At 42.8% G+C, this 25,016-nt stretch overlaps 1 protein-coding gene across 4 annotated transcripts in view; it reads left to right on the top strand.

Annotated features, from left to right (window-relative positions):
• The window catches only part of LTBP1 (latent transforming growth factor beta binding protein 1), a 264,927-nt gene that overhangs the window by 81,971 nt on the left and 157,940 nt on the right, over positions 1 to 25,016 (top strand). For all 4 annotated transcript variants that reach the window (XM_068232113.1, XM_068232115.1, XM_068232116.1 and 1 more), the window contains 2 exons: positions 5,877 to 5,948; positions 8,304 to 8,375. In XM_068232113.1, the coding sequence (XP_068088214.1) occupies positions 5,877 to 5,948; positions 8,304 to 8,375 (144 nt within the window). The remainder of the gene's footprint in view (positions 1 to 5,876; positions 5,949 to 8,303; positions 8,376 to 25,016) is intronic.

Below are 25,016 nucleotides of genomic sequence, written 5' to 3' on the forward strand. Positions count from 1 at the left end.
GACATCCGAGTACAAACTGAGCTAGCATCTCTTAACACTCTGAGATCACAAATTGGATGGACTTTGTGCTGTCATGTCCAGGCTCTTATTTCTGGAAACAAAAAAACAGAATGACGTTCACACTGGCTATAAATGACTTTTGGATGCCAAATGCAGTAAAATGCTTCTAGGAACCAATGCTGTGAATATGGATGCATGGGGAATTTCATTTCTTGGAAAGTGAGCTCTCTTGGTGTAAAAAGTTCATGGTCCAAAATCCGGACAGTCCTTAAAAGTGACATATAGCAAGAAGTGATTGACAGAGGCAGGTTATAAATGATATGGAGCAAAGTTTGGAGGGTTATAGTACTGTCATGAGCTTTACCCTCCCATAATTCAGGCATTTAGAATGCTATTTTTTGATAAGTGGTAAAAGCTATAGTTCAGCCTTCCTTTTTAATGTTTATGATAATAAAATAGCATTTATTTTCAATGCACAAAGTATTGGGCATCGTATGTCTTTTTTTGTTTTGTTTTTGCAATAAATTTATTTAAAATACCAGGGTGCTGGTTTCTGCCTTGGGCCACTAGCTCCTTGTTGCTAATAGACAGGGAGTTGCTTTTTACAACATAAGCAGTTCACCTGAATCTCATCCACTTTCTCCCTGTGCTGTGATTAAATCTTTGTGGCCAGCACTGCAGCAACAGTTCCTCTCTGCTTGGAGTATTATAAAGCATTTTACCCTTCCAACACCTTCCCTCATTGTGTTTTTAAAATGTACTGTATATGTTCATCTCATTACCTTGCCATGCCTGAAATCATTTTTCACTGCACTCTCTTGTAACCTTGTTTAAAAATACACTGGGCAGGGTGGGGGCAGGGTTAAATATTTTTAAACACTAATCAGGATCATATAACAGATAATACTTTTCAGATTTAGTGCTGTGGTGCAGGCCACAAAGAGTTCATCTGTGAAAAGACGGAGGAGGGGGGCGAGGTCAGGTGATCAGGGCACAAAGTTTTGTTGTGCCCTAAGGGAGAGGAGTCTCTGGATAGCTTTCTCTTTAGTAAAATCGCGCTGTTATCTCAGGAGGAAGTAAACTGAAGCTAGAGGAACCAACCGCCATGTATTTTAAGTAATGAATACATGCATTTAAAATTCTACTTGGACTGTTGGATGTCTGGAGTTTCTGTGCACATGGTTGCATTTGCATGCGTTTATGAGCTTTAATATTCATTTTCAAAGTTGTTTCATTTTAAATGGTCTCATGGTACATACTGTGCTTAATTGGATTGGATGTCCTGACTTAAAGGGAACCTAAAGTGAGAAGCATGTGGTGGCTGCCATATTTATTTGTTTTAAATAATACCAGCTGCCCAGGGGTGAGCCTGGGGTGCCTGGCACCTGGGTGCAAGATTTCCTCTGGCGCCTATGGGAGTGGTTAAATTAACCGCGCCCAACCACATAACCACACCCACGTCCTGCCTAATCACACCCACACCTTCCACCTCTTTACGCATGCATGTGATACCCCATTCCTACCCCTCTTCCATGGGCTTGCTCCTGGCTGGCTTTGGCTTCCTGCGAGTCTGCTAGTCTCTGGACTGACTCAGGCTGAGAGGCTCTGCGAGTGCGACGCAGTCACACACTGCGTATTTATGGCTGCCTGCGGCCACCCTACTCTCGCTCGCTGACGTCGGCTCCTCCCCCTGCCAAGCCCAAGGTGGGCTGCCTGTATCTTTCCCGTTGTGCCACGCAGCCTGCCAGTGTTGCCACCCTTTCACGTTATTTTTACTGACAAATACCTAAAAATTTACTGACAAAAGATTTTTTACTGACAAAATTCCCCCACTAAATGCACATAAGAGACAGCTTTTCCCCATGTAAATGCACATAGCAAGAGACCGCTTTTCACCAGTAAATGCACATAAGAGACCGCTTTTCCCCATGTAAATGCACATAACAAGAGACCGCTTTTCCCCATGTAAATGCACATAACAAGAGACCGCTTTTCACCAGTAAATGCACATAACAAGAGACCGCTTTTCACCAGTAAGTGCACATAACAAGATACCGCTTTTCACCAGTAAGTGCACATAACAAGAGACCGCTTTTCACCAGCAAATGCACAGAAGAGACAGCTTTTCACCAGCAAATGCACAGAAGAGACAGCTTTTCACCAGCAAATGCACAGAAGAGACAGCTTTTCACCAGCAAATGCGCAGAAGAGACAGCTTTCCACCAGCAAATGCACAGAAGACACAGCTTTTCACCAGCAAATGCACAGAAGACACAGCTTTTCACCAGCAAATGCACAGAAGAGACAGCTTTTCACCAGCAAATGCACATAATAAGAGACAGATTTTCACCAGTAAATGCACATAATGACGAACAGCCAGTGTCCCCAGAATATATAACCAGGGATATATGTCCCCAGTATATGTAGGCAGGGGTATATGTCCCAAGTATATGTAGGCAGGGGTATATGTCCCCAGTATATGTAGGCAGGGGTATATGTCCTCAGTATATGTAGGCAGGGGTATATGTGCCCAGCATATGTAGCCAGGGGGTATATGTGCCCAGCATATGTAGCCAGGGGGTATATGTGCCCAGCATATGTAGCCAGGGGGTATATGTGCCCAGCATATGTAGCCAGGGGGTATATGTGCCCAGCATATGTAGCCAGGGGGTATATGTGCCCAGCATATGTAGCCAGGGGGTATATGTGCCCAGCATATGTAGCCAGGGGGTATATGTGCCCAGCATATGTAGCCAGGGGGTATATGTGCCCAGCATATGTAGCCAGGGGGTATATGTGCCCAGCATATGTAGCCAGGGGGTATATGTGCCCAGCATATGTAGCCAGGGGGTATATGTGCCCAGCATATGTAGCCAGGGGGTATATGTGCCCAGCATATGTAGCCAGGGGGTATATGTGCCCAGCATATGTAGCCAGGGGGTATATGTGCCCAGCATATGTAGCCAGGGGGTATATGTGCCCAGCATATGTAGCCAGGGGGTATATGCGCCCAGTCTAGGTAGCCAGGGGGTATATGTGGACAGTCTAGGTAGCCAGGGGGTATATGTGCCCAGTCTAGGTAGCCAGGGGGGTATATGTGCCCAGTATAGGTAGCCAGGGGGTATATGTGCCCAGTTTAGGTAGCCAGGGGGTATATGTGCCCAGTTTAGGTAGCCAGGGGGTATATATGCCCAGTTTAGGTAGCCAGGGGGTATATGTGCCCAGTCTAGGTAGCCAGGGGGGTATATGTGCCCAGTCTAGGTAGCCAGGGGGGTATATGTGCCCAGTCTAGGTAGCCATGTGCCCAGTCTAGGTAGCCAGGGGGGTATATGTGCCCAGTCTAGGTAGCCCGGGGGGTATATGTGCCCAGTCTAGGTAGCCAGGGGGTATATGTGCCCAGTCTAGGTAGCCAGGGGGGTATATGTGCCCAGTCTAGGTAGCCAGGGGGGTATATGTGCCCAGTCTAGGTAGCCAGGGGGTATATGTGCCCAGTCTAGGTAGCCAGGGGGGTATATGTGCCCAGTCTAGGTAGCCAGGGGGGTATATGTGCCCAGTCTAGGTAGCCAGGGGGGTATATGTGCCCAGTCTAGGTAGCCAGGGGGTATAGGGTCCCCGTTTAGGTAGTTAGTGACAGGAGCGCTGCGCTCCGCTCCGCTCCCCTCTAGCCGCCGCCGCCGCCGCTCCCCCCTCACCTTTCCGCAGCTTCAGACCTCAATCAGCGGGCGACCCGACCAGTGACCAGTGGTGCTGGACGCACCCGCTCTATATGCGGAAGTGATGTCACTTCCGCATATCAGTGCGGCGTGCTAGGTCCTAGCGCCCGCCCGCCTGATCGAGGTCTGACGCGCGGTGCCGGCGGCTAGATGGAGCGAGCAAGCTTTGGCCACAGGGGGAGAGCGGCGGCCGGGCGGCACCTCTCAGAGGCAGGCGCCTGGGTGCCTTGCACCCGCAGCACTCGCCCAGGCTCGGCCCTGCAGCTGCCTAGCAATCCTGCTGATGATTTCTTTGGCTTAAGTAGTGTCTGATTTGCGCACCTGAAACAAGCATGCAACTAATTGGGTCAAACTTTGGAAAGAGCACCTGATCTGCATGCTTGTTCAGGGTCTATGATTAGAGGCAGAGGATCAGGAGGACAGCCAGGCAATTTGCATGGTTTAAAAGGAAATAAATATGTCTGCCTCCAAATTCCTGTTACTTCAGGTTTCTTTTTAAATAATTTTGTGTGTACTGGCACATTTCTATGCATGTGGATTCCACATAATAGTATTTTAAGGACTTTATTATTATTATTTAGTATTTTTATAGTGCTGACATCTCCCGCAGCGATGTACAGAGTATATTGTCTTGTCACTTAAAGTGGATCCGAGATAAACTTTTACTCATTGCATAATTGTGTTATTTTCATATAGTTTATAGGGCATTCCTCAAGCCAAATATTTTTTTGTTTTAACCTCCTTGCCGGTTATCCCGAGCTCAGCTTGGGGTAACCTGCGCAGGAGGATTTCTCAGGCCCCGCTGGGCCGATTTTCACAATTTTTTTTTATTGCACGCAGCTAGCACTTTGCTAGCTGCGTGCATATCTCGATCACCGCCGCTCGCCGGAAATTCACCACTACCCGCGGCGCCGCCCCGCCCCCCCCTCCAGACCCCTTGCGCAGCCTGGCCAATCAATGCCAGGCAGCGCTGAGGGGTGGATAGGGATTCCCTCTGACGTCCCGATGTCGGTGGCGTCATCGCGATCGTCTCCATGGCGACGGGGGAAGCCGAGCAGGAAATCCTGTTCTGAACGGGATTTCTTGCTTGCAAAGATCGTAGTAGGTAGGGGGATGCCGCTTGTCAGCGGCTATCATGTAGCTAGCGCTAGGCTAGCTACATTAATTATAAAATTAAAAAAAGTGCTGCGCTGCCCCCTTGCCGACATAATTGGAACGGCAAGGGGGTTAATACTCTAATTCCCTATAAATTAAACAAGCCTTGCCAACAGCTTTTCACAGTACCTTGGCACTGTAGCAAGTGCTTATGGGAGCTCATTCTGGGCAGAAGGAGGAGGAGGAGGTTACTAGCCAGAGATTTCAGAGGCAGAGGGGACTGAATTTACACACAGGCAAGTTGATAGCATCTTCAGCCCTCAGCCTGTGACAATGTGATAAACAGAACATACCCTCATTGTATCACAGGAATAAATAATCATAAAATGTTGAAGCTTTTTGCAGCTAGATATGCTGTGTAAACTATCTAAACTTTAGATAAGCTATATAGACAAGTTACTTGTTATAGTTAGTTTTTCATCTCGGATCCGCTTTAACTGTCCCTCAGAGGAGGTCACAATATAATCTCTACCATAGTCATTTATGTCTATATCGTGTAGTGTATGTATCAGAGTCTAGGTCAAATTTTGGGGGAAGCCAATTAACTTATCTGTATGTTTTTGGGATGTGAGAGGAAACTGGAGTGCTCAGAGTAAACTCATGCAGACACAGGGAGAACATACAAACTCCGTGCAGATAGTACCCTGGCAGGGGTTCAAACCAGGGACCCATCGCTGCAAGGCAAGAGCACTAACCACTATATGATATTGTGGTGATTAATGCCTTGAAACATGTCCATGAGACTAAGGTATGAGGTTAGTAAGCTCCATATCTCCATAAGCGATGCTTCAGTTCAGTATTGCAGGTTGCGGAGTCAGAGTGGACAGAAAATCTTATGGAGAAGGTCAGCAGAAAAGCGGTGTGAAAAGGGAGAAAAAATGACAGCAGATTATTGGTGGTAACAAGGAATTCTGGGAGAAAATGTCCTGCCATAACTCACTTATAAAGAATCCTGTGAAAGTTTATTTAAGATCATCTTACTGAAGTCATACATTTATTTTATCACAGGCCATCCGTCATATTCTCAGTATATGGAATGTCCTCAAGGGTACAAACGCATCAATTCTACATTCTGCCAAGGTAAGTTACAGAATATTATATAATGATTTAAATTATGTTGTTATAACCAGATAGCAATAGGTCAGTTTTGTGGCTAAAAGCAGTAGTCTGGATCTACTGTTGGGTAATGCTGATCGGAAACTTCTTCTAAATCTCCATTGACCAATGAAATATCATCTGTGTTAAGCACTTGCTTCTGATCAATGTGATAGAGCTGATGATCAGCTGGTGGTTTTTCATTTGCTAGAGTGCCTCCACTTAGTGTTGGGCTAGTACAAATACTGCAATTATTATTACTAAGTTAGTAGTTAGAGTATTCGTTAAATGCAGCGTTTTGTCTTTTTTTTTTACGCCCGCCCAATCCCCTCAGCGTTATGTCTCCTACCCCTAACCTTCCTCCATACAATATTAACCCCTTTCTGACATCCCTAACCTCCCTCCCAACTTCCTGACACCTGACCCTAACCTTTGTTGTAGAGTTAACCTTTCCTGACATCTATCCACTAAAGTCAACATACCCCGAACCTACCATACCCTAGTCCCTAACCCTTCTAATTAATGCCCAGCTCTAAGTAATATTCAGCTTAATCATCTTCAGTCCCCTGTGTTTTAGCAATATATAAGCTGAATTCCAAATAGTTCCCTGTGTTTTAGCAATGTAAAAGCTTAATTCCAAATTCCAATAACCTGATGCAGTTTTGGCTATGTAGTTGCTAAATGTCAGCACCAAAATTGAGCATCCTGTCACTGAAAACCTATATTTTACATGAGATTTCAGAATAAACTGCTTTCCTATTGGGCCTTATTATTGATACAGGTTTTCTTCTTTTCCTCCCTGGTGATGTTCATAGAAAGTAGTCAGCATTATCTGTCCTTTTATTCTTTTGTTCACCCCGCTAATCAGTACATCGCTTGTATGCTTGTACCTCTAATGTAAACATGGAAACCAATTTTAGATTTTGTGACAAACACTCTTATAACTGGGAAAATCCACCAGTTTTTCCGATTTGATCCTGTGTAATTAACTGGTCAAAGATATTTACCGGGGATGCAGGACTCTTATTCCTATTTTACTCTACTCTACTATACTCTAAAAATACCGGATACAGCCTGAAACGTAGATGCGAGGGGTGCCCAATAACTGAAGTGAGACACATGGAGGCTGCCATATTTATTGACTTTTAAACAATACCACTTCCGTGGCAGCCCTGCTGATCCATTTGACTGCGGTAGTGCCTGAATCACACCAGAAACAAGCATGCAACTAATGTAGTCAGATCTGACCATAATGTCAGAAACATCTGATCTGCATATGCTTGTTCAGGGTCTATGGCTAAAAGTATTCGAGGCAGAGGTTTAGCAGCACAGCCAGACAACTGGTATTGCTCAAAAATAAATAAATATGGCAGCATCCATCCTTCTTGCTTCAGTTGAAGCTGAAACAAGCAGAAGAAAAAGTAATGACAGTTTGAACTTCCTCCAGTAAAACCTTATTATTTTGTTCTTCTCCCTGACATATAACAGACTTTTAGCTTTTTATTTACTTTGCAGGAAACTGGACTGAATTTTACCAGGTGATAGATAAACTCAGACAAGCTCTTTTGCATAGATAAAAAAAGATTTTTTTCTCCTTTTTTTCAACTCTTGCTATACTGGAAAACTTAGTTACTTAGTAGGACTAGTTCTATATGTGTATAAGTTTATCTCATCATGTCAGGTACGCTTTAAAGGGTACCTTAGCACAACAGAAAATTGCCCCCTCCGGTACAGCCTACCAACCCCCCCCCCCACCACCACCACCCGAACTTACTTCCTTGGCGGGGTCCCCACTGCTGACTGAGCAGGCGCTGCCCAGCGACGTGCATCCTTGTTCGTGTGCCCGGGCTGGGAGCACTCAGGACAATGGTGGGCTTGAGGAGAGCCCACTAAACATGCCTGCTCCCCCCATTTTTATTTTTACGTTGTGCTTAAGTATCCTTTGATGACTTTATATTGTGTTGTTTAAAGCCTTGAAAAATATTCCTGTAAGGGGAAAAAAGTAAACGTTTGATACTCTCCTGAGTGGAAGGTAACTTCCCATGTCCTCCTCAGAGGCTTTCCATATCCTTCTAGTCCCCACTGCTGCTGATGTGACCTTCTTCCCCTTCACAGCTGCACTCCCATACTGCCACTGTGCAGTAGCATGAAGCTGCTCATGCATGGAGGTAAAATTTGTGTGCAATCGGCTTCGAGCTACTGCCCAGGTGCAGACTGTATTTGCACATGGGCAGTACAGCCCCGCTCGTACATTGACAAAAGTAGGGTCTAGAATGTGGCAAATCTGACAAGCCCTTGATATGTTGAATTTACTGAAGTCATACATTTATTTTATTACAGGCCGTCTGTCATATCCTCAGAATATGGAATGTCCTCAGGGATTCAAACGCATCAATGCTACATTCTGCCAAGGTAAGTTCTAGAGCCTTGTATACTTATTTACAAACACAATAAGAGGCAAATGCTCATTCCTGAGCAGCACTTGGCTAGTTGAATGAAAGTACATTTAAAGACACAACATATGTGCCTGGACCTGCAGTACCTAGTCTTAAAAGTAGAAACAAACAGGCAGCATCCCAATACCATTAAAAAGTGGATATGGTTCAAAGCTTTTGTATTCCATATCCTTATTAGTAAGGACTTGTCATAGACAAAAAACAACATAAATAGCCAATAAAGGCCTACAGGGGCTTGATTTCCTGAGCAATTTGAAGAAAGCAAAACTTCCACAACAGTTTTTGATCAATTTTTACAGGTTATCACATACTGCATTAGAGCATAGTACTCTGGCTGCTCTCCTGAAAACAAAACGAACCTCAACCACATCATCAAAACGGCTGAAAGAATCACTGGTACTCATTTATCATTACTGGATGACATCTTTACTGCCCATTGTAGCAAGAGGCCAAAGAGTATCTGTAAAGAACTAACTCACCCCAAGCGCCTCAGAGCCCTGCATGCCCATACTACTAGGCTGAAGAACAGCTTTTACCCCAAAGCAATCAGTCCCTTAAATGATGTAAGGGATCCCCACACTTTTTTTAAACATTGTTCCCAACATAACAGCCAGAGAAACACAGGGCCAACAGCTGAATAATTATCCAGAATCAATTGGCAATAATGCATTAATATTAGTCACAAGATAAGTAACACTGACTTTTAGCGTCTAAGGTTCATAGGGGTTGATTCACTAAAGCTTGGTAAAGATGCTGGACGTAGGTAGTGCCCGACAATTTTGCACATAACTATGCCAGGCATGTCATGTGCACTGTGCAAATGGTTCTACTTGTGTCTCCTAAGTAAAACACGTTAACATACCAACCCTTATGCTACTTGCGTGTTATTTTTGCATCATCAGTAATACTGCCATGCCCTGCCTGCTCACAGCATCTTTATCGAACTTTAGTAAATCAAACCCACAATCACATATGAAAAGGCAAATCAATATGTGCAAGCTATCTATTCTCTTTGAAATTGTGGTTGAGTGATCACCCCTTTAAGTTAATTTTTTCTGATAATCATACTTGACTTTAAAATTGTTCTGTAAATTGTTTCCACGTGTATTATTATTACTTGGAATATCTGCATTTCCAACTCAGCAGTTGGTTTATGATGAACAAGAGCTCAGACTTTGCTGACAGGATAATGTGGCACAGGCATATCTCTGGGTAGAAAAGAAGATAACTAGAAATAAGCAGCACAGAAAAGTGCCATTCCGCAAAGTGTAAGCGTACTTGTACTAAAATGTCTTCTTACAAATCTTGGTTTAGTAATGCAATATACTTGCATTATGTTTTCCTGTTCTTTCAAGATATCGATATGTCATCACTAGTGTGTATTGTTACAGTGTGCTTACAGATAAATGGCTGCCATATTCATACCCTTTTAAACAATGCCAGTTGCCTGGCTATCATCCGTTGTTGGGTTTGTTTGTTTTTGAGTCACGCCTACAACAAGCATGCAGCCGGTGGAGTCAGACCAGAGTCAAAGAATCTGAACTACATGCTAATTCTGGGCCAGTGACATGAAGGATTAGAGACATCAACACAGAAGTCAGGCAACTGACATTGTTTTTATGAATGAAGATGGCAGCCTCTGTATTCCTCTCACTTCTTCTAAGTTTAGGTTCCCTTTAACCACTTAATGACCACGGTCAGCCGATCGGCGGACCTAGGTGTTAAATGGTTTTACATGGAAACGGCCGCTCGTTCGAGTGGCCTTTCCATGTCAGCTCACGGAGGGTGTCTCCGTGAACTGCCTGCAAGCCTCCGATCGCGGCTCGCAGGCGAAATGTAAACACGCGGGGAAGAAATCCCCGCTGTTTACATCAATATGGCGCTGCTGCCTCTGATTGGCCGGGGATCGCCGGCATCTGATAGGCTAAAGCCTATTAGAGGCGGCACAGGACGGATCACCGTCCTGTGCCGCCCACAGTGTGAGGGAGGGAAGGAGAGGGAGGGAGGAAGGAAAATCGCTGCGGAGGGGGGCTTTGAGGATCCCCCCCCCTCCCCCGCTTGGCCACACAGAGTGGCGGCGATCAGACCCCCCCCCCCCCCAGCAGGACATCCCCCTAGTGGGGAAAAAAGAGGGGAAGTCTGATCGCCCTGCCTTTTACTCGATCTGTGCTGCGGGCTGGAGAGCCCACGCAGTACAGATCATCCAAAAATCCCCTGGTCCTTAAGTGGTTAAAGTAGACTGCAATATGTGCTGACCTGTATTTGAATAACAGGTTTTCAAACTATCTCTACAATCGTATCTATTTACAAATAAATATTTAGCTCTTAACCTTCCCAGCGTTCAATTTCCCCAGGATTTCTGTGCAAACAGTGATAAAATTTATTTTTAAAACTTTTTTTTCCCTGTAACTTGCCAAAATGTGTCAAGCAAGGGTCTAGTATACAGTGCAGGAGAGTATTGATGTGTATGCATGTTTATACTGTTCACAGCATGTTTTTTTGAACGGACATTTCTGTCCATACCGCTAGGGAGGTTAATATCATATTACTTACATAGTACAGTCTGCTAATAGCTAAACTTTCCGCCATATTCTCTTATCAGCAAAGTTTCATCAGCCACATAGAAGTGCTTTGCCGTTTTTTTTTCCTTTTAGTAAGTCATGGTTGTATTTGACAGCTGTTTGAATGTCAATAAGATCACTGGTTTCTTAACCTTTGCAGTAAAAAATAGGTTACAAGTAGTACAAACACTATATGTACCCATGTTTATTCTATCATGCCACATATCAGTTTAGGTACACTTTAAGCGCCATTCCTATTGTGAGACATTTGCGTGAATAATAGGTACAAACGGATTATCTCCTGATACTTAATGCAGCAAAACCATCTCCTCACAGTTTGTGTTCCATGCAAACAAAAAGGACTATTTATGGTGCATGCTCAATTAGGAAAGTTTAATATAGCTTAAAGAATCCTTTTTATCCTTTCTTGCTCATTTTTTTCTAAGGGATGATTTATTATGATTTATGGTGTATCCTCCGAAGAACAGCCATGGGAAATATGATGAAGAATGCAAATTTATTCTAATTTTAGTGCATTATATATTGCTGTTAAGTGATGTTGGAAATCTTTTTAATAAACAAGGATAATAGGTACTGGTAGTTCTTTTTAAAAATGACCTTGAAGAACTCTTATTTAATGCGCTTTAGTGGAAATGATTCATATGATTCCTTTTTCATCATTAGGGAAAGGGATTCTGTATCTCAAACTCTTTCCAAACTGTAATTTCTTTCCCAGAGTTATTTATTTAAAGTGCTAGACTGAGATGAATTACTTTCAAACCTTGTTCAACAGTTCAGAAGTGGCAGCGATAGATTAAATGTTTGTCTAAGGAGATTGCTATAGTACAAGCAGAACACTTTGTTTTCAGTAGAGATGCACTTTAACAGCCTGGGGTGGACAGGTTTACTGGCAACTTGTCCATCAAGCCTGTGCCGGGGTTGCCTGGGCTTTCAGTTGAGGAAAGGAACTTAAGGTAGCACAGAATTCTTTTCGAACTTTTTTTTTAAGCCATATGCATCTTGCTGCTACAAATGAGACAGTCGGAAACTGTGTTTTATGTTGTGAGAGACTATGAATGACAGCTCAGTGGCGGACATAGGCTTGTGCAGGCCTTGCAGTCACAGATGGGCCCCATGTCCTCTGAGGCCCATGGAGCTTCATCATAGTCAGACACAGATTATCCTCTAGGCTTGTGTATTTGTCAGTAGATTGTGAGCTCCTTGGAGTACAGTCAGGGACATGACTATGTACTCTGTAAAGTGCTGCAGAAGATGTCAATGCTAAATAAAAATATGATATTAATATGGTAGGACATCAGACTACTCTGTAAAAAGCCCTGCAAAAGTTATTTGTGCTATATAAATAATAATAATAACAATAATGGTATAGTATTTGTTAACCATTTTAATATATTTTTGTTAACTTTCTTTTTATTAGAAAAGTTCTATTTTTCACAAAAACTTGTTTACATAGAATAAAAGAAAGTATACAGAACACAAGATACTAAACAATGACAACGATCGTGACATATAGGTGTTTACACAGATCGAAGCATGTTTTGAAGTGTACAAAGGTACGTGAAAATAAAATGAGGCAAGAGTACCTTAAAAGAAAAACCTGCAAACATGACCATGAGGTAGGCTTAACCACCATCCCCCTGTAAGGAGTGTGGAGAGACATCCAGACCAACCATGGATCCCAGATGAGATTAAATCTTGGGCCAGATTCCCTAAAATAAGCTGTAATTTTTTCCAAGAGTTAGATTTGTGAGGTGCTAGATTCAAATTTTGCGCATTAACTCTCTCCACCCTAGTGGAGAAGATCACCAAGTTTTGGCTATAAGGGCTTTGGCTGCATTACATAATTGACCTACCAATTTATTTTGATGTTTACTTAGAGAGGAGATTCATTTATGGAAATGGGCCAACCAAGGGTCGGGCTGGACTGTCACGTCCAACCTTTCGGAAACTAATGCAAAACAAACTAACCAGAACCTATGAACAAGTGGGCAGTGCCACCAACAGTGTGCCTGATCCGCTGGAGGCCGGCAACCCCTGAGACATCTGTCCGTGGTGAGCAGGTCCCATTTGAACCATTTTAATTTTTAATAATTTTCACCTATGACACTACTGCATCAGAAGCAGGGATAATTACTTGTAGCCCAGTCATGTATGAGACATAATGGATAGGTAGAAAATATGTGCTTCATTAATACAGTGCTTACAGAATGCACAAACACAAAGAAAGGTATCTTGCGCTCCAGATCCTGGGTAACCAATCAGAGATGTACTCCTCTTGTGATGTCATGCACTGCGCCGCTCCGTAATAGGGTAACTTGGTAAAACAATCAAAGAGAAATGGAGTGCGATAGCGCATTAATCGTAAAAGGTTGTTTAACTTTAAAGTTATACTCACAAACACAATTTGTGTAATTCGCTTGTCAGCGGACAACAAACCGCTTATCTCAACAGTGGAGGATGCCACAGCGCGGCATCCTCCACTGTTGAGATAAGCGGTTGGCTGTCCACTGACAAGCGGCTTACAGAATGCAGCATAGATGGATTTACATATATTTGTTATTGACACCTTTTGGATCCACCCTTAGTCTGCTATGACCACACCTACTCACATGGGGTCACCTATATTTATTCTGCACAGGGGCTAACTGTTGGCTTTGCTCGCCACTGTGACAGCTGTTGTGAAACTGAAGACATACTAACCACTGGCCTAATCCAGTAGACTGATATGATGCCAATGTATTCAACCACAAGAACAATGCCAAACAATGCAATATCAGTCCTTACTGCCAAGGTTAATGGTCCCGGCTCTCTGCAGATCAAATCAACAAAAGATTCCCAGCAATCTGAGACATTTCCTCACCAAAACGACAGGCTATACAGCTGCACAACATCTGAAGGCTTATTTTTCTTCACAAAAGATTCTACAAAATGTTTTTATTGACACTGATGTAGAATTGAGGGCTTTATTTACATTCTATTGCAATACAGTCAATGAGCTTAGGAAATGCATCTGTATAGGCCATTAATATTCATTAACATAATTATCTACAAACTGTAACAATAAAATAAGCAATGTTGATACGTTGTTGAGGGTGACATGTGCCTGAGACAATATATTGGCATATTAGTGGGAGATGAGGAAAACCAGAACCCTTCACATTCTCATTCTAGAAACTATTGCTCTGTGTTTCTTTCAAAATATTGTCTTCATTTGAAGTATCTATCAATACATACTTTTATATCACCCACTGTAACTTTTATATTCTTGGATGAGAGCTTCTTAATGCTGGGTACACACTATGAGATTTTCTGGTCGATTTACTGTCAGATCGATTATTTCCAACATGTTTGATTTGCTTTTCGATCAATTTTGAGCATTTTCCGATCGATTTCCTACTAAAGTGCCCGGAATTCGATAGGAAAATGCTCGGAAATCGATCGAAAAGCAAATCGGACATGCTGGAAATAATCGATCTGACAGTAAATAGACCAGAAAATCTCATAGTGTGTACTCAGCATAATACAGAGGATTTAAAGTCTTAAAGCAGTCATCTTTTAAAAGAAAAATAAACATTTACGTGAGTAGAGGGAAACCTCTTGATCATCCAGAGGCTTTCCGCATCCCCCTAGACACCTCCGCAGGCAGCTGGGACCCTCTACTTATTCCGGTTTGTGCTCCCCTCTGTGTGTGAGTGTAGCTGCACAGTGCCTGCACTGTGCCTGCGTGTGTCCTGCCCAGGCAGTAGCACAAAGCACAAAGTGGCTATGTACTAGTTTCACAAGCACAGCCAGGACTCATATTTGACACTATTGAATATATTTTGAGGGGCCCAGCACAGGAACGGAAGGGTATAGGAAAATTGGATTATGGATTATCCAACTGGATTATCCAGAGGCTTCCCTCTACTGAGATAAGTATCTAGCTTTTTTTTCTTCAGGTGCCCTTAAAGAGAATCTGTACTCTAAAATTCTTACTATAAAAAGCATAACATTCTATTCATTATGTTCTCCTGGCCCCTCTGTGCTGTTTCTGCCACTCCCTGCTGCAATCCTGGCTTGTAATTGCCAGTTTTAGGCAGTGTTTACAAACAGGACATGGCATGTGATAGGCTGAGAGGAGCTCAGTCTGTGACTCACACATGGCATGCTGGGGGCCTGGAGAGGGTATGTATAGCTTCTATCCTACCACAAGCAGAGCTGCACATTCCAGCCTGAGTGCCTGAGCCCGACATAGCCATCAGAGGAAAGAAGATTAGATTATATAACAGAGATAATACAGCCACTGTGCAACTAGAAAAGGCTGCAGTAATCCAGACCACATTAGAACAGGTATAAGAATTTATAGAATAGAAGAAATGAGGCTCAAAATGTTGTTACAGAGTCTCTTTAAAGCACATCTTTCATCAGTATCCATCCATGTTTTCTTGTATGTGTTAAATAGAAGAAACTTGCATTGCATGAAAACCATCAATTTCAACATATTAACTCAAATTTCTGCAGTGTACTATGAAAAAAATCCTTATGGTACTCTTGAAGCAGGATGGTAAAAAGTCATAACTAAACCTTATTTGATGAATGTTACTGACATATTGATGAAACATGTTGGCTGCTTTGCTTTCTAAGAACTTGATTTATGTTCTAAGTTTTGGCCAGTATACGGTAGTGGGCACATTTGTTGGTATCACCCTATGAAAAAGGATTAACCTACAACAGTCTCTGAAATAACACTGACTAAAGTAATTGGCACCCGTCGTTGTTTGTTCTGCATTTAACAAAAGGCAGACTTTGCTTTAGAAATTTGATTCAACAGACTATGCCAACTACTTACACAAATGAAAACGGCATGGGCAAAAAATGAAGCACTGAGACCTTTAGTCTTATATTTTGTTGTGCAACCTTTTGAGGCCGTCACTTCAAGCAAAAAAATGACATGCAGTTCTCTGTGAGACTTCTGTACGTGTGTGAACATTTGCTTTTTGTGTGTATAGACTTCTGTGCCTGTCAACTGGTACCTTGCCTACTCTTGCAAAAAAAAAAAAAAACATGCTGTGCTGAGTCAGGTGCGAAAGGTGCTTTCTACGAATGGTACATTTGGGTACACCAGAGATAATTGATGGCTTTATAGAAGCTTACTTTAGAATAGTCCAATATTTTATTGTATTTCAATCTTAGGTGCTTTAAGCTGTGAGTTTTGTGTCATTATCCTGTTTGAGTATCTGTGACCTATGACTGGGACAGAACCTTCTGACACTGGTCAGTATGTTTGGCTTCAGAATATTTTAAAAGTCTTGAGGTTTCATTGCCATATGCAGTTCATTTTTTCACCTGAGTTTTCTCCTAGGTGATATCTCCACAACTTGAAAAAAAAAGCCTTTTAAACTTCCAGCAAGTAGACAAATACTCAAAATAATGTTCACAGTACTTTTTCACCTACTGTTTGGTACTTTGTCCATTGCAAAGTGCTAAAAACTTATTTTAAATCGAAGATGAAAAATTATCTCCTAGGAGAAAATTCAAGAGATAAAGGGAATTGCATATGGCCCAATGTACCTTGTGACACATGCAGCAATGCAACTCTAAAATATCAATGAACCTCCTCTGCTCCACAGTTGGTCTTCTTTCTTTTGAAAGCTTCACTTTTTTGTCTGTGATAGAGATGAGGTGACTTGGCAAATGCTCCTGTTTTGTCTCATCTATCTCCCAGTAGCATTGCAACTTTTCAGTATGTATTTTAGGAAATACCAGTTTGGATATTTTGATGGTTTATCCTATAACAAGTAAGTCCTCCTGGGTTTCCTTCCATTGAGCACACTGTCATTGAAATAGTGATAGAATTTCAGTCAGACTGTGGTGGACCTTGATCATGGAGATCTGCTTGAAGTTGAGTCCTTCTATGTGGATCTAAAAGGAAGGTTTAATTAATTCAATTTATGGTTCCTAAAACTTTATATCCTTATTAATTTATATGTAATAAGACTTAATAGAAAACATTTATTGCAGGTTGTAATCATGACACTAGGGTTTTCTGACAAGAAGACCCAGCAGTGCTAGTATGAAGACAGTGGTTCTCAAACTTTTCCCGGGTAAGGTCGCCCTCTGCAATTTACATTTTTTTTCTCGAGGCACCCCATGGGCCGTCGATTTAACACCGTTCCCCCAATGCATCCGATCCACCAAAATGTACTATCCAATTATAATTTTTTATCTTAATTTCAATCGATATGTGGCAAACATCGGTCAATGCAGTTCATTGCATCACAGATAACTATCACATTTGATCAAGGTTATCAAATTTGCCAGTAAAAAATGAATGCGTGTTTTGGCCAACTATTAGACAGACCCCCCCCCCCCCCCCCCCCCCCACACACACACACACACACACACACACACACACACACACACACACACACACAGACACACACACACACACGCTCAGAACCACACAGGCACGTCACCCCACACATTCACAAAATCAAAGGCCAAAATAATCACACAAACCTCCTTCTCCCCATGGTATTATGCTTGGTTCCCTTAGAGTAAGCAGTGTGTTGGCTGTAGCCAGTGACGGACTGGGAGGTGGAAAATCTGAGGACATCCACTTGCTGGCCAAGCAGCAGTAATCATGTGTTACTGATTACAGTGGACACTTGCTACAGGTTTCCATTGGGAGTGATAACACAGGGTTACTGCTGCTTGGCTAGCAGGTGGATTTCCTCAGTTTTTCCACCTCCCAGTCCGACACTGGCTGCAGCCACCCCAACACCACCCCCACCCCATTAGCTCTGGCTCCAGCTCCTTACTTTTGAATTCCTCCTTGTGTCTGGTAGCAATAGCATCAGCTGTTCCCAACACACCTCCTGCTCTGTGGATGCATAATATGTATGCATAGCAACACTCCACAGCTGAATGACTCCCCCGAGACACTCTTGGACACTAGCTCTATGCACCCTCTACACTTTGTCCCCACTGGGCTCTTGGTCTTCAGCAAGATGCAGACATTTTTTTTCTGCTATCGGGGAAAGCTGAAAAAAGCCACTAGTAACAGGCACGGAGGGCACCAGGGCGCCACTGAACCCGGTATGAGAACCCCAGGTTTAAGACAACTACTTTATTACTGAAATAAATGAAACATAGTTCCTTCTTATTTAGATTTGCTAGGAGAGAGTATCTTAACCTGTCTCATTACCATGTCTTATCCTTACGTTTCAATAAGTGCTCTTACTTTTCTGTGATCTCTTCACAGCAGTGACAGAAAGCGTATTTGCATTTCCAGGAAGAGTGTGCTTTGATGCTGATTTGTAAAAAATAAAAAGGAGCCTGAGTAAAAATAAAAAAAAAATCCTATAGATCACCCATCCATAAACAAATTGTTTGCTTTTGAAAGACGTAACCAGTTTGACTGACGTTGGCAACTGCATCACTGCCAATGCACTTTCCTTTGCCTGGTCTTTGTAACTTAGCCAGTTATGTTTCTGTCTCTCCATCCCTCTCTCCCCCCTCCCCTTCTCTCTCTCCCTCCATCCCTCAATTCCTTTCTCTATATCACCTTCTCCCCTCGGTGTGATTCTTTGGAAGTTGAGCAGTTATTCATTCTCTTTACTGCACTTAATGAAGATTTATCTCTGTCAAACAGAGATTTTCCACAGGATACTGACTAAATGCTGGACTTCTATGACTATATACAATATACAGCTAAGTGTCAGAAAAAAATGAGCTGTCATAGCTGAACTATTTTTTTGTGTTTTATTTTACCATGCCTACTGGTATTACTCATTCAAATAGTTGAAGAATTTCTTTGTGATTCAATGAATGTATTTTTGAGCACATGAGTCCACATATATAGTTCAGTTGAACAGAAAAGAGTCGGAAAGTAATGACTGTTTGAGGACATGTTAAATAAGTAACAATGCCATCACAGCATGCATACCTTTTGCGTAATTTTATCTGAGTGGCCTATCTGGGTGGGAGTAGAACCCCAACATTGCTATATGGTGGTGTCAGGTCCGACCCATGTCAACTTTTGGCCAGGACCACATTGTATCTACAGTAGAGCTGGCCTGCCTTTTTGTTAGGTGGGATAAAATTGCATGTTTTCTTTTTGATAATTTATACAATTACACCATATAAAGACGAAACACATAAACATTCATCCTATCATCCACATCCTGTCCTACACTTGTATAGTATGCATTGTATCCCTATCACAAAGTCTGAAGTCCTTTACCTAATACCTCTTTCCATGTTTTGTTTTGTTCTATGGTAGATATACTTTTAATGTTACCCTATTTCATCAAATAAGCGGTGCATCTTCTTTACCCATTCTGATAGATGGAATGCATCTATTTTCCACCAATTCCTTACAATTATTTCTCTGGACATTGTTCCTGTCTCACTAAATATTTATATTTGCTCTTCCTTTGTGCCATTTTTTTTTTATATACCAAAAATGGCTGCTAAAGGAGGCATCTTGAAGTTGCTCTTCAAATATTTTCCTTCATATTCTTCAATCTCCATCCAGAAATTGTAGGTTACTGGGCAGCTCCACCACATATGTAATTTTTTGGTATTAATGCCCCCACATTTTCAGCATTCATTGATTTGGTAATTTTGCTCTTTAAAGTTTACCCAAGCCGAAGCTCGGGTACACATCATCAGATACTTACCTAAAGAGAGGGAAGCCTCAGGATCCTATTGAAGCTTCCCTCGGTGGTCTGTCCCCCATCGCTAAGCGCGGCCCCTCTGCCGACTAAATAGCCCACACGTTGAATCTGCCTACATGCATTGACAAATGCATAGGCAAAGGGTTAGGGAATGGGATAGTAAAGTCAATAGGATGTAGGTTAGTTCGACAATGGAGGCTATTTTGAAGTTTAGCGACAATGCATTGTCGCTAATCCTCTCGGGGGCCACACGGCACGCTTCCACATTCATGGCCATGCAATAGCTGACTGAGCCCGCCCGCACATGCACAGTATTACATTCCACTGCGCATGTGCGGGCAGGCTCAAGCTTATAATGCGTGCCCATGATTGCAGAAGAGGAGTCGCATGGCCACGAAGAGGGGGTCGACGCTCAGCATCAGGGGCACTGCGGATCACTGAGAGAAGCCTCAAAAGGATCCTGAGGCTTCCCTCACTGCAGAGTAAATATTAATTTTTAACCTGAGCTTCGGCTTCCAGTGTTTTATATTGGATTTGTTGTATGCTCCTGCTAGGATATTTCTATATGTTGGCAAGTATCTTGGACCAACTGTATGGTGTTTTTTTTTTGTGTGTTTTTGTTTCCTTTTTTCATTTGTTTCAATGTTGAAAGGAGGGTTGTTGTGGAGGCCCCAAATCTGTGTGTAGACAGAAATGTTTCTGCTTTTTTTCTGATATGAAGCTTCTATAGCTCATTCATATACCAGAACAAAGAAAGCCAGATAATGGCAAAATTCATGTTTCTTTGTTTTAGATCAAATGAGTGATGTTCAGGTTGACTATGATCTTTGAGTTATGTAGTCTATAACATAGCGGATATGTTATCATTGTAATGCAATTTGAAATAAAACAACAAAGGTAACATATATGCATTGTTAGTGATTATAGTCTATCTGAATACAGGGGCGTCGCTAGGATCCTAGGAGTTCCGGGGCACCCATGGGCACCAGGGAGGGAGTACGAACCTCCGGCACGCGCAGCCTGCCGTGAGCAAAAAATGTGCGTGGCCATGCATGTAGTGGGCATGGTAGTGGGTGGGACCAAATTACATAAAATTAACAGTGGTGTAATCTAACGATAATGGGTCAGAGAGAGGCAAAAAACAAAAAAGAACAAGCACAGAGTGGGACACATAGAGATGCACGCACGCACGCACACACACACACACACACACACACACACACACACAGAGTGGGGCACTGAGAGAGGAGACAGAGAGAGAGGAGCCAGGGAGAGAGAGAGCAGACAGGGAGAGAGAGGGGGTACAGAGAGAGAGAGGGGAGGACAGAGAGAGAGAGAGATAGGGGAGGGAGAGAGAGGGGCAGAGAAACGGGGGGGGGGAGCCCCCTAGCAATGCATAGATGTTACCTTTGCTGTTTTATTTTAAATTGCATTACAATGACAACATATTCGCTATGTTATAGACTACATAGATCAAAGATCATAGTCAACCAGAACATCACTCATTTGATCTAAAACAAAGAAACATGAATATTGCCATAATCTGGCTTTCTTTATTCTGAGGAGAGATAGGGGGCAGCGAAGGAGAGAAGAAGGACAGAGAGAAAGAAGGGGCAGAGAGGAGAGAGAGCAGACAGAGAGAGTTGGAGGGAAGAGGGGGGGACAGTGAGAGAGTGGACAGAGACAGAGTGGTTTAGTGTTTACCTTTGTTTTAAGTTGCAGAGAGTTCACCACAAGTTGCTCTACACTCTCTGCAACTTCAAACAAAGGTAAACACTACAGGGACTGTCAGCACTGGAGTGTTTATCAAGTCATGCTGTGCTGGGACCTCATTCATATGCTAATCATCCCTCTGCAGCAATGCCTGGAAGCTGTGATCTTTCTGACTGGCAGGCTCACATTCAGAGCTGCAGTCTGACATCACTGCACTTTCACAATCAGTACTTCAGGCATGATTGTGAAAGTGCAGTGATGTCAGAATGCAGCTCTGAATGTGAGCCCGTCTGTCAGAAAGATCACAGCTCCCAGCCATTCCGATGAAGAGATGATTAGAAGTAACAACAAGGAGGAATAATTAAATAAATGTAGAGATCCCCTTACATGTTTATTTGCTAGTTCTCCATGGCTGAGAGGTCCAGAAGCAGCAGCAGTGATGAGCTGGAACGGAGCCGGTGGGCGGGAGCTCACTCACTGGCAGGAGTCATGTGATAGCAGCAGAGATGAGATAGGAGAAAAGGCTTCACAAAAATGGCAGCGATTTATACATTATAGCGCCGCCTGTGTGCAGACAGCAGTCGGGCACTTTGGGGAGTGGAGATTCGGCGCACCACAGCAATGGATCCCAGTGAGTGCCCCGGTTCTACTCCCCCCCCCCCCCCCCCCCCCTAGGGACGAAACTGGTTGAATAGAGTCTTACAACCTTTAATGGGCTTAAACTACTGTAAGTATGTCTTTGGAGTATACATAACCTTAAGAAATGCGTGAATCTTTTCAACAGAAGGAAAGACATGTCATTTTGTTTAGTCATTTCAGAAAGCACAAACTGAACACTTAGCGTTACAAGGTGGAATGAGGGGATTTCTCCTTGGCGAGGACACAGACAGCATTCAATAGGTTGGCAGACATTCTGAGTACATACAAACATCTCATTTTGATTGGCCGTTGTTTGGCCAATTGTACCAATTTCATGTAGTATGAGAGCTTGCCAAGTATATCAGTGGCAGTAATTGTTTTCTAATAGATTATAATGTCGTTAAAGAGGAACTCCAGTGAAAATAATGTAATAAAAAAAGCGCTTCATTTTTACAATAATTATGTATAAATGATTTACCATATTTTTCGGCATATAAGACGCTCCGGCATATAAGACGCACCTTGGTTTAGAGGGCAAAAATAAGGGGAAAAAAAATAAACTAAACCTAGGTGCGTCTACACTGCAGGGGCGTCTTATGGACCTTTTACCCCCTAAAACTGCCTCTAAGCTACTCTATCTACACTACACTAATCCCTACTGCCCTAACAACTAAGCTACACAGCAATACAATACACTACACTACCACAACACATTAATACACTTCACTACACTACACTACACTACACAACACTAACACAACACACCACTGCAATACCCTTGACTACACTATACTACACTACAATGCACTGACACAACACACAGCTTCACTACACTACCCTGTACTATACTAACACTAAGCTGCACTACAATGACATGAATACTACACCTGTTCCTGCCGCCATGCTCCTCTTCCCCTCGCTTCAGCCGCGATCCTCTTCACCTCCTCAGGCACAGTTCTCGGAACATTTTTTTTGGTGCATTTGGCATATAAGACGCACCCAATTCCCCCCCCCCCCCCCCCCCCATTTTGGGGAAGAAAAAGTGCGTCTTATATGCCGAAAAATACGGTAGTCAGTGTTAGCCCATTGTAAAATATTTTAAATCCCTGATTTATATTCTGACATTTATCACATGGTGACATTGTTACTGCTGGCAAGTGATGTAGCTGCTGCTTGCTGTTTTGACATTTGGAAACAGCTGTAAACCGCTATTTCCCACAATGCAACAGGGTTCACAGACAAGAAACTGCCAGAAGTACCTCGGTACTCAGAGCTTCTTGTGGGAGGGGTTTCACCATAAGATCAGCCGTACAGTGCTCCCTGATGGTCTGTTTGTGAAAAGGAATAGACTTCTCATGTAAAAGAGGGTATCAGCTACTGATTGGGATAAAGTTTAATTCTTGGTCAGAGTTTCTCTTTAAGGTGTCCCACCACACCCAAAGAACTCACCCAACACCACACCCAAAGGACTCAAGTGTTGAAGTATTTCACTCCAATTCCAGGTTGCATTAATTACTATTCACCCTCCAAGTCATAGCAACTCAGGGAGAGAAGCAATTTGGGGTTCGGCTACCGCCGGCACCCGAATTACACTGCTGCATGGACATATATGTAATAGCATTATGTCTATTATGGCGCCCAGGTCAGGCGCAGCGTGGGGGAGGGGGCGCACCAAAATAACTTGCCTCATTCCAGTCCCAGTCCAGCCCTCCTTATATTGTTTGTTGCCAGCCCAGGCTGCTTTTATATTGTTTGATGCTCTTTTATTATTGCTATATTTTTGCACACTCTGTGTGCAGCTGGAACTGAACTGTTGCAGTTTGATGTTGGAACTACCTCTTTTTGCTGCCTGCTCACCCCTATAGGTTGCTGGACGTGGCTTGTCCTATTCCTATCTCTCTGATTGGTCTCTTCCCCACTGATTGTCTCTTCTGGATCATTTTAGAATATTGTCTGCTTCAGTTTTTGTGGCAGCGCTGTGGTCCATTCTTTAAACTCTAGTTTATTGCAATTTAATTTATTTATTTAGTTTATTGTAATTCTTCTTGAAGAGTCTCTGTGAAAGTCTATACCGCATATATTCACTACAGGCTTATTTACCGTGAGCTATTTTCATTTATCATCAATGTGATGTAACAGCGAAGTTCCTTACCCTCACACTTTCCTATTGTATGTGAGTCAGCTCAGCCAAAGGCTCATCTTTCATAAATGCACCGCTGAGCTAATCCAGGAATTTCCCCCTTTTTCAACTTGATAACTTTGACCTGCATGTCTGAGGCCCACAGATGTCTCCATGAGAGTTAATTTGGCAGCCACCCTCAGCACTTGGCTTGTTTCACCAGGGCACAGACCACCCCTTTTATTCAAGCTGTGCCAGACTGTGTGGCTAAATAAAGTCAAGGATGCCTGGCTTTTGGTCAGTGTTTTGTTCTGCTTCTCATGTGAATGAGTGCACATACTGAGTTTGTTATGTCTGAGTCTCTAGATAGCCAACTTTAATGACTGGAGCAGTTTTAGTGTATGAAGCACTTATTAGTAAGTGTGTAGCGCTGTGTATGTAAATGCATAAAAGCATAGTGCATTTATGTGTGATAATGGATAGCTATTAGTATATTAGTTGTAGTAAATAAGTCTTTTAACTGCCAATTGCGTTTAGGTGAATTGTACTTTTGCCCAGGATCAATTGCTTTTTAGTTGTGTTTAAAGGACACCTGAGTGAGAGGGATTTGGAGGCTGCCATATTTATTACATTTTAAACAATGCAGGTTGCCTGGCAGTCTTGTCAATACTTTGCCTCTAATACTTTTAGCCATATACTCTGAACAAGCATGCAGATCAGATGTTTCTGACTAAAGCTTGACTGCATTTACTGCATGCTTGTTTCAGGTGTGCGATTCAGATCCTACTAATGCATGAAATAGCAGCAGGACAGCCAGGCACTGGTATTGTTTAAATGGAAATAAATATGGCAGCCTCCACATTGCTTTCACTTCAGGTGTCCCT

This window comes from Hyperolius riggenbachi, chromosome 4 (genome assembly GCF_040937935.1).
Source record: "Hyperolius riggenbachi isolate aHypRig1 chromosome 4, aHypRig1.pri, whole genome shotgun sequence".
NCBI lineage: Eukaryota > Metazoa > Chordata > Amphibia > Anura > Hyperoliidae > Hyperolius > Hyperolius riggenbachi.